Source organism: Uloborus diversus, chromosome 8, assembly GCF_026930045.1.
Source record: "Uloborus diversus isolate 005 chromosome 8, Udiv.v.3.1, whole genome shotgun sequence".
In the NCBI taxonomy this organism is placed as follows: Eukaryota; Metazoa; Arthropoda; class Arachnida; order Araneae; family Uloboridae; genus Uloborus; species Uloborus diversus.
This window is the reverse complement of record NC_072738.1, coordinates 70,266,077-70,285,236: the sequence shown is the minus strand read 5'-3', so window position 1 is coordinate 70,285,236 and position 19,160 is coordinate 70,266,077. Positions and strand designations below refer to the sequence as shown.

Below are 19,160 nucleotides of genomic sequence, written 5' to 3'. Positions count from 1 at the left end.
TACCCATATTTACATTGTTTGTTATGATAAAATGGCAAAATATAAGCATGAAAACGTTCGGCCAGGAAATGCAGAGACATTCGCATTTTAATCTGTTACATTCAGATAACAATGTTTTGCACACTGTAACTGATTTAAAATCCCCATCGCTTAGTTGATATAATTGCTGAACTACCATCCCATATTACGAAGGAAGCTGCATTAACATCTGGTTGGCATATTCTGCATCATCAAGTATTTTCCCAGCAGATTCTAACCTATCTTTACCTTGCTTTAGTCTCCAGAGGTAGACAGCCATCGATTCAGGGGGTTAGTATTTACCTAATTTATAAAAATTCAAATATTTATTTCAATATCTAACTAAATCGAGATTGAATTCTTCCCACAAAAGTCTTCACATGTGTCAGATAAATACGCTGGTCGACATTGATAGCTCGGTTATTGGCCTTTCCAGACCACCCAATCAACAAACTCGATTTCTTACAGCGATCTACGTCACTCTACAGTTCCAGAAACGAAAACAGATTCCTTCAAAATAAAATAAATAAATAAAAAGGCTTGAAATTTTAGGAATTCCAGAACATGAAATAAAAAATCAAAGGAATACCAGAATAACCCCAAGCCCTGCTATATTACAGCTTCATAATTTATCTTTCATACAGTGAAAGCCCTCTTTATTAAGGAAAAACTTACAAGGCAGTAAATATTGCTCATAATAAGTCATGCTCTTCACAATGAGTTAATGCAGCTGAAAATTGATGCTCACCACTGTCAGACACTTCTTACTACTGTACACTGCACATAAGTTAAAAATGTTTATTTCTTTCCTTTTTGAGGTCTAATTAAAAACTGGGGAAAAAAAATGTTTTTAACGAAAAGCAGTTAGTTTTTCTTGGGGAAGCGTGGAGAGTATAAATCTAAATATTTAAATGAAACAGTTCATGTTTCAAAGTTCCATAGGACACTGCAACTCCAAATGTCATACATGGTTTCAGCACATTAATTACAATATGTTGATATTTGTACAGCCATTTAGGGTATTAATTAATACATTATTCCCTTCAGCTTATGCTATCAGTGATTTAAATTGGGTCTTATTCTGGGAAAATCAAAGCATACGTCCCGGAATGTTAACTAAAGCAATGCATGAATGTGATGCAATGTATATTGCATACATTTTAAAATTAAGCTTTTAGAGATTGCTTTTGGATAGTTATTAAAATAACATTATCAGTAAGTTTATCAACAAGTTATTAATCCAATTTTTAACAGTAAAACCAGCACAGCAAGAAATCTTAGATGTATTAAAAGTTTATCAAGAAGGAAAATTATAATTATTTTACTTTACAGCTGGGCAACCTTAAAATTTACCGAGGAGCATATATCATGTGAATTACACTAAATTTTTATCTGAAAAATGCATTTTCAACATTTAGGTCGAAATATGTTATTTCATAGCAGAAATCTGAAAAGATATTTTGTCAGCAAAATTAAACTCACCAAAACATTTACTAAGGTTTGTTTGCTTATCAATGAACACTTTTGCAGATATAACATTTCCAAAAGGAGAAAATGTCTGGGCTAAATCTGAATCTGTAAACTCTTGAGGCAAGTGGTATATGAAGAGATTAGCTCCTTCAGGACCTGTAATAAAAGTACATCAAATAATTTCTTCAAAAATTAATAGATAAACGGCTAAACAATTAACTATATTGTTATAACACCCTAAACAAGAATACTAAGCTAAATATCCAAGTATTTCCTTTCATGTTTGTCAGAAGATTTTAATAGAATACTTGTATAATTTTTCAGCAATAACAAAAATAATAAAAAATAACCAATTCTTTGAAAAGTAATTAAACTGATATAATTTTGGGGGAAAAAATGAAGTTCAAACTTATTTTTGTACTCAAAAGCTGAAATCTGTATGATTCCAATTACAAAAATAAAAAAAGGTAGGTATTTTAATAGATCAATGTATTCCTATCCATTTTTACTAAATGTTAAAAATATAATTCAAATGAGATTTTGAGGACATATCCTATATGAAATTAAATAAGTAACAATTAATTATTAGTTAATTCCAATTTTATAAACTTGGTTTAGTGTATGTCTGTTTGGGTGGAATCTCGCAACTCGATTTTCACCCACTTCCAGTGGTTGGATTATTTTGAAATTCGGTATGTGACTTTAGACCGACGACAAAGCAATATTATATAATGAGATTGCTTAACAAACTATTAATTACTATTTTATTCCATTTGCACTCAATATCTTTGCATAAATATTTTGATATAAGGACGAAAATACGCTCAGACTAATTAGAATAAAATATCCATAAATAAAATTAAAATAATTTTTTCCAATATTCCAAGGTAATTAGAATGTGAACTATAATTGTTTTTAATTAATTTCATGCTATATGTTGTACATATAATACATACAAAGAAATATGAATAAAGCTAATTAGTTTTTTGAGCTATAATGTAATTTATTGTGCAGTGCACTGTTTAAGCTAATTTTATCAACAGAATAAATTTACTGAAATCCGTCATTGTCAATTTAACATCATGTCATTGTCTGATCAAAGTACTATTTAAAATCTATTGAAACATATCAGACACACAATACTAAAAAGCAGAAAATAATCCATGAATTAAAAAAGCTCTAATATACCATGCTTAAAAAAAATCTAACTAAAAATAAAAAAAATAATTTCTCTGAGCTTCATGTAAATTTCAAGTCCCAAACAGTTTCAGAATTTCTTACAGATTGCTTGGAAAATTTGTGATTGGGAATTTTCAATGCTATCAAAATACTTGCAAGCTTTAAAAGGAAAAACATTTCCTAATTAAATCAGTGTTTTGCGTTCAACTGTAATGATTAAAAATAAGAACTTATGGATGAACCGTAACAGTCAGAACTTGGATCTGAACATTTGAATACATATAAGCATTTAGGACTTTCAAAGGGTACATTTTTCATACATCCTTTAAAAATCTATCAGTTTTTTAACTGCATGAAATGCTTGCATTTTTTTCCTTTCCATAAAAAAATACAAAATTTTACCTTCCAAGCCTTTTATATAGTTTAAAAATTTTCCATGTTTATTTACAATGTTGCACCTTTTACCACCATATGCTTTCTCAAAGCATTAAATTTTATGGAATCACTTTTCACTAACACATGTCTTAATGTAAAACATTAGCATAACTTTTTAAACTGCAGATATTCTTTTTGTATTCCAAGAGGTACATCATTAGTCATCATTCACTTTATTAAATGTCCTAATACCAACAATAAGCACAGCTTGAACTCTTTTTTAGCCTACTTTCCCAGTAAAAGTCAGAAAAAGAAGAAAAAAGCATGAAAAAAGGCTTAATTCATCCTAAAAATATCGCGAAAAAAAAAAGTCAAAAATAAATAAAATAATTAAATAAATATTGAAAAATTAAAAATTGGAAAGTAGGGTATTGAGATGGGGAAAAATGTCTGTCGGTCTGTCTGTCTGTACCCCCCCTAATAACTTTTAAATGAATAGTCTGATTCGAACAAACTTTTTTTTGTTCGAAAGATCTTGGCGAGGACACCTCATTCCCATATTTCACTTTTTGATTTGAACTATTTTTTGTTCAATTTTGAACAGTTCAAAAGAACTTAACATTAGCGCCTACGGGGAAATTGAAGGCAATTCCGAACTGTCAGGCGAATTTGCTTCAAATAAACTTTGTAGGAAAAAGCTTTTGATAAAAAACTTGTATACAAAATATATTTTTGATTTGAACAATTTTCCGTTCAATTTTGAACAGTTCAAATCCCTTAACATTAGCGCCTACGGGGAAACTGAAAGTCAATGTAGATTCTGTACTTGAAGGCGGATTTACTTCAAACAAACTTTGTTGGAAATAGCTCTTGACGCCAAACTCTGACTCCGAGAATTTAGGGGCACCTTACTCCGACTCCTGTGCCCGACAATTGATCGGACTCCGACTCCCCGACTTCGACTCTGACTTCGTAGCTTTGGCAAAAATTTATACACGAAGGACAAATGACCGAGTCTGATTCTCGGATATTCGACTCCAACTCCTTTATCATAAAATGAGATTGACTCCGACTCCGCAGCTATGGTTTTAACTGCGAAATAATTATTGTTGATATGACTTTTTTTTTATTTTCACGCTAAAGTATTAATTTAGGTATTTAGTTTTCGGGGAATAAACTCAAAGTCATTTATGTTTTTACATAAAGATATGCGCAGACGATTAAGATTATTTTCTTTTTCTTTTTGACAATGAAAAGTATTTCTTTAAGCTTTCTATAAGCATTTTATTGCTTTTATTTATTTGGGTAAGTGCATTAATTCATTAAAAAAAATATTTTTGGCAACAGGGAAAAAGAAACAATTTTTTCTAATGGAAAAAAGTGTATTAGCTGCTTTGTTTAAAAGGTGCTGTTATTTTATTTGTTTGTTTTTTTTTTAAATTTAATTTTATTATTATTTTTTCTTTTTTTGCGCATCTAATTTTTTTTAGATGAGTGAAGAATATTTTATTCCTAGAAATTAGCTTAAAATATTTAAAAAATATGTTTGAAACAATTTGCGATTTTAGCTATTTTCGAAAATCTTGATCAGGTACTAGAAAGTAGTATGGGTATACGGGAAAGTAGGCTCGTATAGTTCTAGACAGAACTTCTTGTTTTCTTCTCAAGTATAGAGATCTGTTTTGTGAGTAAATGCTGTTAGCCAGCTTTCTTGCTTTGTGTTATTGGGCTCTATGGAAAAGGAAGGAGTACTAAATGTCTCAAAGTATAGTAAGTGATACTTTGTTGCTCTGATAGCAAAGTTTACCAAATTCCTTCACATAACTGTTGCTTATTATATTTTTAAACAACCAACCTTCATGTTATTCCCTCCCAAAACGACACCATTTAATTTTGACAGAAAAACATCTTTTCTGCTATGATTCTGAAATGTCTTAGTATGTATGTCTTGATTATGTATGCCTCTTCACTGAATTTGCACAGTAGCAAGGATTTAGCCTGATTGTTAATGCTTTGAAACATTCTTAAGATATTTTTTTTCACTTCTAAACGCAGTTTATTCTCCGATTTTGCTCATTGTCAGTGCAGATTTGTTCTTTAACAAACCCCCCTTTAAAAACTTAAACCTTAAAGATTGCTGCATTCATTCACAGCTTAACCATATTAGCTCATTTGAAGGGCTTTTCACTAAGCATGTTTTTATAAAATTTTACAATAAACTGGATTCTGTTTTAGAAATCATAAGTTTTGTTCAGCCTCTACAGGTTCAATACTCAGTGGCAAGTTTAAGTACCCTCTTATTATTTTTTGATTTCTCATTTATTGTTAATTTTATGACTCCAAAGACTTTAGCAATATTATCTATGAGATTTGGTCATTTTATTAATGGGAAACTAAGAAGTTTTAATTTATGAACACTGATGGAAGAGGGGGTTTGAAATAAAAGTTGAAACAAAATATGCAAAGGCACAAGTGGAAACTTTTGTACATTCAGAAGTTAATTCGTTAATTTAAAATTCTAAAAACTCACATGCAGCTAGCTTATCTATTTATTTTTAAAAAATTCAAATTAAAAAAATCAAAATTAAACGCTAAAAAGTTATGAAGTTTAAGCTTTATTATGTTATCAGTCCCCATGCTTTTATATAAAATATAAAGTTTCAATTCTACACACCTTTGCTTATTAAAACAATTTGAAACGTAAGTCTAAATTAATAATTTTATTTTAAAAAAGGAAGAAAGAAAGAAAAAATGTATAACTGAAACTCCTCGATACCTTCTAATTGCTTCCCCGGCGAACTCTGAGGTTGTTGCATACCCACGGGTGGAAAAGAACCTAAATCGAATAAATATTTAAAAAATGTGATTAGTTTTAGTAATTAAAAAAACTTTTATGTGATATTATTATTTTAGGTAATATAAAACTATGATGCAATAACATTAGGTTCTTATTTATTTTTTTATGCAACTATTAAGGACTTAGGTAAGTATTTTTAAGGGTTAAAATTGATGGAAATTAAGAACTTAACAACTCTATTTTAATTCAGTTAAATAATTACAGAAAAAAATACAGTGAAGATGATAACTATTTAAATATGATTTTCAGTGATCCCGCACCTAACATCCCAAGTTCTATTTGGATACGTCTAAAACACATCAAATTTTCTGTCTAACGCAAGATTTTTTTAACAATTTAGGACAAAAAGGGCTTTAGAAAATAAAAGAAATTTATTAAGGAACAATGCACACGTTTTTTTTTTCACCAATATCAATGGTTCGCTGAAATTTCCTGATATTGTTTTAGGAAGTCAAAGAAAAGGTGTGTTAAGAAAGACTATCATCAGGAACTTTATGATATTCTTCTTCAGCAGCACTACAGCCTGGTGCAGGAAAAGGTTTTCGCTGTCTGCTTCCTCTAGACAGTGCAACTTTCTTTTGTGATATTCACTTAGCTTCAAAAATGTGAAAGAAAAGAAAAAAATGCCAACTTTTGTCCAACATTGGATAGGATATTTAGAAGTTGAACTGTACATCCTTCGAATATAGTTCCAGGATTACATACCTGACTTTTCATATTTTGTTTGATGAATTCATAATGAACTAGCAATAAAATGGGAGCAATAAAAGTTTCTCACAGAAAACCTTAAATCAAGCAACTCTTTTGAAAAAAATTTTACCAAAATTTGCAATCATTGAAGATCTGTACATATCATAGGCAAGAGTGCCCACCTAAGGGGGGTCATAACGCAGACTGCACCACTGAAAATTATTATTTTTTGTGTATGGCGGGGGGGGGGGGGGGGGGGGGGGGGGGGGCAAGGCCGTCATTTTGAGAGGTATTTTTTTCATTGGGGATCTTGCTTTTTTTTGGGGGGGGGGGGCTCGCAATATTGGGGGGGGGGGGAAAGCACCCATGCCCTTAGGGGGTTGGAATTTTGTTAAAACCCACACTAAAGGTTTAAACCTTAAAGTGTGGGCAGGTGTCATTTTTACCCTTTTAAGAAAAAAAGAAATGCAAATACATTAACTGATGCTAAAACAAAGCAAAAACTTAAAACTCCCTCTTGGAATATAGCATTGCAAGAACTTGAAACATTTATAATGGTTTTGTACATAAAAGAGAGCATTTGTTGCTAGTTTCTAAAATGCTAATAAAACAGTGCTGGTTATTTTAAGGATTTTTTCATTTTTTTAAGTGCTTCAATAGACATCTTTTAAAATCTCTGCATCCTTTAACTAAATTGCGTACCTAATTGTTATGAACATAAAATATTATGTAGGGAACTATGCAGATTTTTTCTCATTCGTATAGAAATATATGCTTCTGTGATATTTCTATACGAAAGATCGCAGTAATTCTAGTGTTAAGCTAGTTAAATGTATTCTGCTAAACTGACAACTGGTTCCAATATTACTCTAATAGGAAACAAATTTGATTTTTTTTAAATATGCTATGTGTTTTTTAAAATAATAGTTAAAAGAATTCAATTTCGGCTATTTATAAATAAATTAAAGAATATTTAATGGATAGTTAAATTAATGTTATCTCTTTGGGAGGGGCACGTATTTCCTGTGATTCACTAAAATATGCTACTGACATGACATTGAGCCAATAAAAAAACTTCTATCTGCAAGATGTGAATTTTGTCACAGGAGAAAGGAAAGAGCCTGGTTGCTGATTGGCATATTGTACAATAGAATAAAACTATGACAGTGGTGTTTCTATAATGGGTGACGCCCAAGGTAGGGTGGTAATTCATGGTGTTGCTCCATCCCCCAAAAAACTGTTAATGTTTTTTGAAAGTACAAAAATTATAAGATTTTAAATTTTATTTCCATGGTAAAACAAAAGTTTATATTAAAATACAAGTATTATAAACATGTTTTGCATCCTCCCTAGAAGGGTGTCATCTAGAGCAAACCGTCTCCTCCCTCCCTTGGTAATGATGCCATCGACAATATATTTTTAAAATTTACTGACAAGATAAAGCAGGAAGAGTGTGGAAGATAGTGTTTTCTTTTGTGTCCCTCTACTTAAGAACAAATTTTTTTTTGGGTCCCTAGAAGAAAGTTGTTAAACAGATTCAACGCTATTTAATTTAATATTCTTAACCATACATGAAGAATATTAATTAAAGAACTTATAAGGAGAGAAATCTACCATGACAATTTTTGCACGAAAAATACAGTAAAAGCTAGACCATTAACTAAGTTTGAGTTTATAATATTGATTCAGCATTTAATTATATGTTAATACAATAATTCTATTTGAATTAATACAATGCCTGAGCAAGATGTGGCTGCCATATTTAAACACCCCATAGATAAGAACTCAGTCTCACAACATTAATAAAGTTATTGCCCCCTCCCCCCCCCCTTAAAATTAAAAAGCAGCTAATGCAATTCCAAGAAATTTCAGGTATTATCTAAATAAATTACAGTCGAACCTCCATATATCAAACTTCAACATATCAAAATGTCCTATATATCGAAATCCCAGCAAATTTCTAGGTTCATTACATAGAAAAATTGTTTCGATATATCGAAAAAAATCTCAATTTTTCGAGGCATTCCTAGATTCCCCCCCTACTTTAGACTGTTTGTCTCATGAAAAATGAGGATTAGAGGAGAAAATTATGTCACTAAAGGTTGATACGAAACACATAAGGAATCTGGGGTTGAGGGGTGTGTAGATAGGTCGTTGTTCCGTCCTGGAGTTCTTAAATTCCCTCAAGTTTATTTCATATCTTAGTTGTAACCAGCAGCACTGTAAAATCAGTTTCAAGTAATCCCTTTCGTCTGTTGATTATTATTTCTAGTCTTTTTAGCTTCAGTAAAAATCATTCAAGTTAAGTATATTGATTTCTTACTTTTCCTCGATTACATTGTCAAAACGAAAATCCCCTAATGTTGCGGATCAAGTTGAATTGCTAAAGAATGAAGATGTATGAAGCTGCGAAAATAATATGTTATCGTCTCTTAATTTTTTAATTATTAACTTTCATTTAATCCGATGCTAGTATAAATTAGAAATTGGGTTTCATATAGGAAAATCAGTTTCAACTTTAATGTTTTAGGAGATTTTTTATGATAAAATAGAACTGGTTTCTATATATCAAAATTTCTATACAGTAGGATCCCGACTTACGCGAGGGATGCGTTCCAAGACTAATCGCGTTTAAGTAGAAATTTCACGTTGTGAAAAGGGTGTGTGCAGGGGCATCTCTCGTATAACACAGTTAATTCGTTCCGTGTAGTATTGAAACCCGTGTTACATGAGCAGACCCCAAAGTGGTTTTTTGGGGGAAAAAAGTAGGAAATAAGGAATCAAAAATTTAAAAAATAAGAAAAAAATTACTTAAAAAGTAGGAAAAAATAGGAAGAGATAGGACTGAAAACACGTCCAAGAGGAAATAGATTTAGCGTAAACTTTATTTCTAATGTAAAATAAAACTAACAGTATTTTTGATTTAAAAACTGTCCCAAAAATAAACTTTTGAAGAATTAAAGGGATTTAATGAAAGGCGGAGTCATAAAAACAAAACTAAAGAAACAAGCTGACAATTTTCAGTATGAAAAATAAACTGGTGGAAACAAAGGTACTAAATACAAAAATATGAAAATAAAATCCAAAAAAAAAAAAAAATTTTCAACAATACAGTAATAAACATTTGAAGTGTGAAAGAATAAAATGCAATATAGCGATCGCAAAAAAAAGAATCATAACAATAATAATAATAAAACGCATATTTTGGTGCAATAAAAACCATTTTTGTTAAAGATTTGTTTTGTCAAAAACGAAAACATTCCTTCGAGAGCATCCATTTATCATTTGAAAATACTAATACTTTCAGCTCCTGTTGTCATAAACTGCGATACAAAAAGAAAAGTAAATATTAATTTAATTTTAGTTGAAAACTAGCAAAAATACCCGGCGTTGCCTGGGTCAGTAATAATTATGAGAAAAAATCGTTACTTGCTTTTGTTTTCTGTTTTAAGTGAAAGAATTTAAAACACATCTTTTTGACGTGATTAAAAATCGAGTTTCTTCCTTTCCCATAAAACTAAAATAGCAATAAATATAAAGAACAAAATAGTATTGATTTATAAAACGAAAGCACTATATTTTAAGCATAAATAAATTTCTAAAACATGAAATTAATCTTCTCATGTTTACAAAGATTAATCTGTTGCTACTTTTTTTTAAACATGGAGTCTAAAACCTTCTCTGTATGGCTATCTGAAGTACGAAGTTTTTAAAAAAATGTAGCCGCCGCTCGTAATCCCCCTTATATTTGCTTTAGTTATTTTGGGAAATTTCAACCATTGTGGACTCTTGGTGCGATTTTACCGAATTTGCGGGAATCGTTTTGGGATACCTTCGATGATGCTCCCCCCTTCTTTAATTACTTTGTAAAACGATATGATATTAATTTTCATTACAGAGATATTATCGCCAGATGCTGACATAATTTTGGTCACCATAAAATGGCGCTAAAGAGTTTCATCCGAAATGTTTCCAAAATAAGTAGTAAAATTTGGCGATTGTTTAAAATTGTGCAAAAAGGAAAATTAATGGAAGTTTTTGTGCTGTTTATGGATTTGCCTAATTTAGTTGCTGGATTATTTAACACAGTAAAAAAGTTTTTTAAAGATTCTTTGATTGGCGATATTTTGTCTACATGGTGAAAGTTGAGAAACATTATGACGTAGTCTTCAGCTTCAAAAACAGCAAAAATTTTGGCAATCTGCTGGATGATTGGATAATGAGTAAGTGTTCAATCAGCATAAATAATAATAAAAACCATTAATTACATTAAAGTTTGGTTTAAATGGAAAATCATCAGCCAAATCATGTATTATTTGCCAATCTTGTGCAAAAATCTTACTTCAAGATTTGACTTGAGAAAAGCCTTTAACAATCACAAAAAGCAAAGAAAGTCAACAATACAACAATTGTCGCTATCGACAGAGTTGAAATGATACACTAAATACTGTATTGAGTTGAGGAAAGCCTTCGAACATGGAACTAAAAAGCTCATAACTCGTTTTTTATTCTACTTAGAAATTTCGAACAGGTGCCATCTTCAGCAGAAAAATCAGAGCTTTCGATGGACATATAATGTAAATATGTGCAAGTATTTTTTCATCCCTATATTAGAGAATTTACACGAAAATTGTATTTTATTGTCCCCCCCTAAGGGGGTTTGCCTCCCATAACGGGACGAAAACTACCCTATGTGTTATTCTGATGCATAAGCTATATTATTGTCAAGTTTCATCAAAATCCGTTCAGTAGTTTTTGCGGGAAAGAGTAACAAACATCCATACATCCAGACAAACTTTGGCATATATAATAGTAGTAAGATTTTTCTCTCCCGTACTTGATGGTTTTGTTCCTTCAGCCATACTCAAAGCATAAAAAGCATCCTCAGATATTAAGTGTAAAAAACTAACTACCCATCTAAAAAAAAACCGGAAATCCGTCTGCAACGTCCGCCATATGAAAAAGAACAAAACAATCGAAAGGATATCGTTTGAAAAAATGATAAAAGTAAAAACAGTTTTTGAATAAGCGAATGCTCCCTCCCGATGTAAAATAAACATATTCTTCAACTAAAATGACTAAAAACTCTTTAAAAACAAAAAATAATTCTTTGCAATTTGAAATATTTTGCCAAATAAACAAATAATACAATAAATTACAATAACAGTCGCTTTAAAATGTAAACAAATGATCACGCAGCTGTATTGTTTATAGCCAAAGTTGCCAAGTCACCATGTTACTGTAATCCAGCCGATCAGTGAGCGAAGCCAACTCCGACCGATTAGCGGTCCGATCTTTTTAACGAAAACTTTTAAAACTTCATATATATTGCCTAATTTGTTCTGTTCTTTCCATCAAAAATAAAGATCTTCCACTTCACTGATCTTTTGTGTACAGAACTACCCTGTTGTAATTTATCTGCAAGAAAATAAAATTTGTTTCATCCTTAAATTCTGTGAGGTCTCAACGGTTCTTTTCGGCCTCCCACGACTATTACGTCTTGTTAGGGGGTCATTCTTGGAGACCACACGCAACCACGAGTTGTCCCACGGTCTTATACAAGATCCCATTCAAGATGACGCAAAAGTTGCGGTCAATACGGCGCCGCTCCACCCCTTTGTCTCAGAGCACAGACCACCCTGTGGTGAGAACCGGAGTTTTCTTTGGGGGTCTGAAATGCATCTGGAGGCAGAGACGGTTACGCCACGAGCCGGGACTGAGGTCCGGAATTCTCTCGGGAACGCAATGTTCCAAAGTTTGGTTTGTAAAGCCAAGAGCTTGAACTTCCAACGAAGTTAGTCCTCTGTGGATCATTTTCCTGCATTTACAATCTTTGTAAATTACTTGTACATAGCTGTATGCAATTACTCCAGACAAATAAAAGTTTATTTTTATTATTTATGGTCTGGTATGTTACAATTCCATCATCTTTTCCTTTAATAATGTACTGATTAGTTTCATAACCCTTAAAATGTTCTTACCATTGATGCCGAAACTCAGATGGATTTGAGCCGAGAAATAAATGTTGCTTGGTACGGTACTTTCTGATCATTTGGTTAGGAAAACCTAAAGCACCGATCCGGCCACATGATTCAACTACGACGTAATAAGACATGTTTACCCGATTTGTTCCAGTACCTTAGTTTAAAAATATATCACGGGACCTAAAATCGTTGCTTTTAAGAGAAATGAAGGCTACACTCTCTCTCTCTACGTTTTATCTATTCTCAATTGACACATATCACAGTAGAAATTTCATTACAAAAAGCAGAGCAGGCTTTCTTATTGTCCTTTGGCAACGGGTTAAACATTTATTTCAATTCCCGCTCAACAATAGGTTAAAATAAATATTAATCATTTGGGAGATATAACCATCCAATGTTTAAATTAACTAATTAATTAACAAAAAAAGGTTTCGATTTGATCCATCGTGCTTCGAAACCATGCTTGCCACAATTTAATTATACACAAAAAATTTGATCGAAATCGGTCCAGTCCGTTTAAAAGCCTTATTGTGACAAACGTCCGCACAGAAGATTTTTATATATTAAGATAATCAGCAGCTGACATGCATTCTTGCCTAAACAGGGGCAGATGTTTGAATTTGAAAAACAAAAGGAAAAAGACTGAAAATGCAAAACTAAAATAAATTTGTTCTTAAATATGGGACATAAAATTCATAATAAAAAAATTAAAATAAATAAATAACGAAATAAGTAAACTAAAGGGTTTGTATTATGTTACATATTTTTAGCATTCAACAAAATTTTTCTTTCAGGAACGTCATTTGGGGGGGGGGGGGGGGGGGGGGGGGGGAGGTCAGAAGGGTCAATTTCTCCCCTCCCTGACTTTAGAAAATTGATACTTAACTAGACAAGTTTGTGTGGTTTTTGTTGTTTTTAGACAAAATTTGCATTCAGTATACATACTTCGCTAACCATCCCCGGGGGAAAAATCAAAATGACGGGCCAATTTTAATTTTAATCAATATTGTTTTATTCGTTTGATGATTTTTTACCTCCTTCTTCCAAAATTTTTGCTTCGGAATAAAAAGGAAAAAACTCCATGCATGGTAAAAACAACATTTTTACTCAATCCTCACCATACAACAAAAATATTCATCTGGAAATCGTTCACGAAATTTAGCGTGAGGTGGTGAGGGAGCAACTCCTCGATATTGATGATATATAAGATTAGAAAATACCCATTAAAACAAAAAAGAAATACAGTACATATTTGTTTGTGGTTCTATCGTCCCCCCTCCTCAACTTTTAAAAATGTTAAGAAATAAAAACGGAATCTCGCATTTAAATTGATTTCCGATTTTTCTCCAAAAATCGGGAACGTTTTGCCCATCTAGGTTTTGCCGAGTTTTTTTTTTTTTGCAAATACACTCTTTGCAAGGAAAGAAACTGAAATTTTATGAATTTTATATCATGTTTCCTATTTAGAATGAACAATAATCATGTTTATGTATGAAAAAGGTTAGTTTCTGCGATTATTTTTGAAGTGTTCCGTTTTTGCGAATTTCTTTTACATGTCCCTTCTATTTTGTACTAACATCAAGAAAATATGTACACTGTACAGGTTTTTCATTTTTTGCTTCCTTACGTTCCTTTTAAGGTTTTACATTTTTAAGGCCTTTTAAGGCTCCATTTCGCTTGTAGTCATCTATACAAAAAATTGGTGAATAGGAAATTCGGCTTTTCCGGCACTTTTTGAACAGTCGGCCGTTTACTTAAATTAAAGCTTCTAATTGACGAGTAAGTAATATATAATTGCATCAGAATGTGCCGGTATCCATTTCTTTATTGTTTCGTTAAAACAGTAGGACTGAAATCGGGGCGATAAAAAGAAAAGTCGATCATAAGCGCAGCAACGGTAAAAAAGTCACTTACGAAAAATTTAACTTTTAAACACGCAGACGCCTCGGCATTCCCTCCAGAAATTACTGTAGTCAGTCAATGAAAAGTTCAGGATCCGTTTGTTTCTTTTGCTTTTCAAAATTGAAACATGCAGAAAATTATCGGTGCTGCATTGTAAAAATAAGAATCAATGCACAATTAGAAGTGCTATACTAAAGAAAGAAAAAGTAGGAAAAAAAAGGAAAAAGTAGGAAAATAAGGAGAGAGCTCTAAAAAATAGGAACTCTTCGGGGACTGTATGAGGCTTTTTTTAAACATAACTTTTTAACTTATTTTTCACACTAATTAATTATGTACATAAAAATAATGTCAATACGTATTGTGTTGTATCGAAACCATATGATATGAGACTAGGGAAAATTTGTAAATCAAGGGATGTGTACTGTGTTATGTCAAAACCAAGTTTCATAAAACAAATTAAAACCTTATAAGAGTTATTATCAAACATCAACAAAATGTATTAACCAAAAATAAAATTCCATCTTTTGTATAAATAACCTTCGTCTTGTATCAAAACCATGATGCATTAAATTCAAGTTTCGTACGGTGTAATATTGAAACCGTGTTTGTTGTACAAGTACCGAGTTATACGACGGACGCCTGTATATGATTTTTTATTAACATACCCAATTATTTTAGACATTTTGAAACACCTTTCAAACTGTTTTAGACCATTTTTTAACTATACATCACTGTTTCTAACATAAAGAGTTGAATTTTTACTGTATTTTTAAAAAAGCTGCATTATTCAAGATAGAATACCATTAAGGTGCACAAAATCAATGACCAATGGGAGTTAGAGAAAGATTCACTCATACTTAATTGTTGTGCTACCTTTGATCCACTTTCTAGTTGTTCAAACATATCAAGAATATTTAGCTTTTCTTAAATTGTCAAAAACTTTTACTTTTTGTTTCCATCATCACAAACTTTAGATCAAACAGCATACCTTGGAACCATAATGTTTCATCACCTTTCATATTTAGAATAAATAAATGAAAAATGAGGAATAGTTATAATACACGCACTAACAAAGCAACGTTTGAACTAGTGCGGTGTGTCTGAACTTGCACAGTTGGTGATGCTAAAAGCATGACAGTACACTCACGAAGTCAATATTTTGCAGTGAATAATGGAGCCAACACTTAACATCATGATTCTTATCCAAATATTTTCGTGTTTCCAGCAAGAAATTTGCTTTAGCTATAAAATTCGTTGCTCGTGAAAAACTCGCGTGATAGCCATTTCGCGTAAGTCGAATCTCGTTGTAGCGGGAGTTGACTGTATATCGAATTTTTTCGGCAATTTGCTACTTTGATATATGGTGGTTCGACTGTATTTCAATACAAAAATCAACACTCAACAGGATGATTACTGATTGAGCAAATGAATTTCCCTTGATAGCTTCTCCATATACAAGGCCCATCCAGAAAGTAAGTTTCCCGATTTCAAAAAAAAAAAAAAAAACTCACTTTCAGGGACATATTTATTGGCAAAAAGTACAGCAATGTTTCAACTATTTTTCCATATACCAACCACCAGAGTTAAGAAACGTTGTATCAACTTTTGTATCCCTCTGTCATAGAACTCTGCCTCCTATGAATGGAACCAGCGTCGGACAGATGTCTTCAGGTCTTGCCAAAACGTTCATAGGAAGGAGGAAATATTTCTTGAGGTGCAAGAAAAGGTGAAAATCGCTGGGAGTAAGATCAGGGCTGTAAGGTGGATAATCAAACGACTCCCAGCCAAATTCTGTTGCCTACTGCACTTTTCATCATGGACACTTTGACGACCCTTATAAAACTGCCTATACCAGTGACACAACACTTGCTTACTCATAATGTTTGGCCCATAAACTGACGATGAATTTCAATTGACGCAATACTTTGTCATTCAAGAACTTGATCACCGGATGAACCTTGCAGGTGGTGGGAGAAGGAATAAGAGCCTCCATTTTGGACCACTGCTATCACGCTACTGGCACGAGGCGGGACCTGTCCGGCCCAACTGGTATATGATTGATAAGTCATAGATCTGTTACGCATGCGCAATTGACACGGCCAACTGTTTTTTTAGACGGAAAAAAAAAACATAGGGAAACTTACTTTTTGGATGTGCTACGTAGTTTCAGTACATTATAAAAAGCTTGAGTTTATTTCACAATTATGTAGATTACTATTTTTTATAACAGATACAAAATACAATACGTAATAACGATAAATCATACGGGAAAATATTGATCAATGTTAATACAAAATAATCTGTTAACTTTTGACTTAGTTTTAACTGCAATTTTAAAAACTTTATCAAAAAACTGTTAATTTTTTCTTCTGCGTCAGGAAATTTGAGATAGACAAGTTTAACTGTGAATAAATTTTGAAATCCTAAGGCTTTAGTGGCAAATTTGCAATTCATTCAAGAAAAGTAATTAAGCAAGAAAAGTAATTAAGCAAAAAAAAAAAAAAAGTAGCTTTATAAGTCTTCAAGGAAATGTAACTGTCCGTAGAAAAGACATATAATTAAAATTGGATTATTTATATTTAAAATTTTTTTCCAGATGAAATTGAAGAGAAATGATCCTTCCTTTTGTGGCCTTAAACATTACGAAACTATTCCTTCCCATATTATTATTACTTACTTGACTCAATTGCGATAGTTTAAAAGCTGAGAGTTATTTTTATTATAATTAGTTTGGATTATATAGTTCCTATACTAATCATAATTTTACATACAAATACTGTCTTAGAATAGTATAAATTTTCTTATTGACTTGCTAATAGAAGTATGACAACATATTTTCTCATGCATGGACTAATATTGCAATGGGCATGAAGGAATACTTTCATAGTATGAAGAAAATGCCCTACTGTGAAAAGAGTTGAAGAAAAGCTTATTCTCTGGTTATGTTTGGTACTCGATTCTTTCACATTATGTTAATTTTTCTCTAAAAAAAATGTTTTGTTTTAAAGTAACTGTAAAAACAATAAAAAAATAATTAGGAGCTGAAGTCTAACTCATGTTACAAAATTGTTTTTAGTATACGAAAATAGGGCCATTTAGTTCTGGACAAACTTCTTGCTCAATCATACAAAGTACAAAACTTACTATAATTTGAGACAACTCCTAGGCATTAACAATAACTTTTCTGTTTTATGTATACTTTTCAAAACCTGGATGAAAACTGCAAAACTGTTCAGTTAATGAGCTTGGTTATGTTTGAAGATCTACTAAAATTAACTAAGAAAATTTTTCTGTCGAAAACTCAGGCAGCATCTTACTAATCAGGCAAAAATAAGAAAATTTTAATGAGAGATAATGTGAAATTTCACTAACCAGTGCAGTGTCGATAAGTGTTATCTTGCATCTCACCTGCAAAAGGCTGAATTCCTTGAATACCAGTATATGCTTGTGTTAAAGCATCTAGGTTAGAGCCATTTGCAGCTAAATTGGTCATATTTCCAATGCTATTAAGAAACAAACTATTGAATACACATCACTATTTTAACTTATATAAAATAGATAACAACAAAATACAGTTTATTCGAGTAAACTACAACATGCCATTACTTTTCGCACACGTCACGAGCACTCATTTGTTTCCAAATTTTTTGTTGGCAGCACAGTGGTTTCTACAAAAAGGGCGTAACAGTGTTGAATCGAGTGTGTTGGAATGTTCTTTTCTCCATCAATGTTGTATTTCGGAATGTACCTCTTTTTGCTCATTATTTATGTACATATGTTCTAGTGTTCAAAGTTGTAAGTTGTTTTAGAATGTTGCACTGTCATTTTTTTGAATTGAATTTTAATTGTTCTCTCAATTTAACAAGCTATTTGATAGTGAATTGAACCAATACACATTCAATTCATTTTATACAATGGAACACTGGCATGCTATGGGATCCTTAATTCATGTATGCTTCTTAAATCCTGCCAAGGCTCTGGCAAGGATAAAGCTTCCTTTTCTCTTATTATTACAAGATTGAATTGAATATATTGTTCCTTAAATTTGAAATTTTCTTGCCCTGCTCTAAACTTTGTTACTTTGTAGTGATGTGGGCTCTAATTTGCTTGGATTGAAATCCGGAATAAAGCCATATGAAATACACATATAATGTATAAGTCAATTCTCCCTAACATAGTTTTTTTTATAGTAGTAAGAAGCTGATATTTACTTGAAGTTTGAAAAAGTTTGAAACAAAATTGGATTTATTGATTTTTATTAGTGTTAGGCAACTACTGCAATACAATAACTAATTTAAACACAAGTGCTGTAAAATGAGACAAAAAAGGACAGAAAAATCTTATAAAGTTATTTTTGAATTATTTTTTAAGAAAAGAATATCAAACCCTTGACCCTGGCTACATACAATGCATATGTGCTTCGTACTATGTGTGTAACAAAGGCTATGTACACTCTGTACTTAATGTCCTTTTTTCACTAAACACAAAAGAGAAATTATAAATGTTGCAATAGCAAATAAAATATTCTCAAGTCTTGTAAGATGCTTTTTTTCCACATTATTTTGCACTTTGTATCTAAGCATCTCCCTGAATTGTTTCTGCTTTCCTGCAAAGCTTGAGAGAGGGAAGCCAACCCCTTCTTTTGACGACATACATGGGCGCCCATAAGCAAAATTTTAAGGGGG

General features: G+C 31.8%; 1 protein-coding gene across 3 annotated transcripts in view; it reads right to left on the bottom strand.

Moving 5' to 3' along the window:
- The window catches only part of LOC129228158 (CUGBP Elav-like family member 2), a 110,222-nt gene that overhangs the window by 12,543 nt on the left and 78,519 nt on the right, over positions 1 to 19,160 (bottom strand). For 2 of the 3 annotated variants that reach the window (XM_054862811.1, XM_054862812.1), the window contains exons 15-17: positions 17,848 to 17,978; positions 5,819 to 5,878; positions 1,501 to 1,644 (exon numbers count right to left, since the gene is read on the bottom strand). In XM_054862811.1, the coding sequence (XP_054718786.1) occupies positions 1,501 to 1,644; positions 5,819 to 5,878; positions 17,848 to 17,978 (335 nt within the window). The remainder of the gene's footprint in view (positions 1 to 1,500; positions 1,645 to 5,818; positions 5,879 to 17,847; positions 17,979 to 19,160) is intronic. The other variant, XM_054862813.1, reaches the window with a different exon arrangement.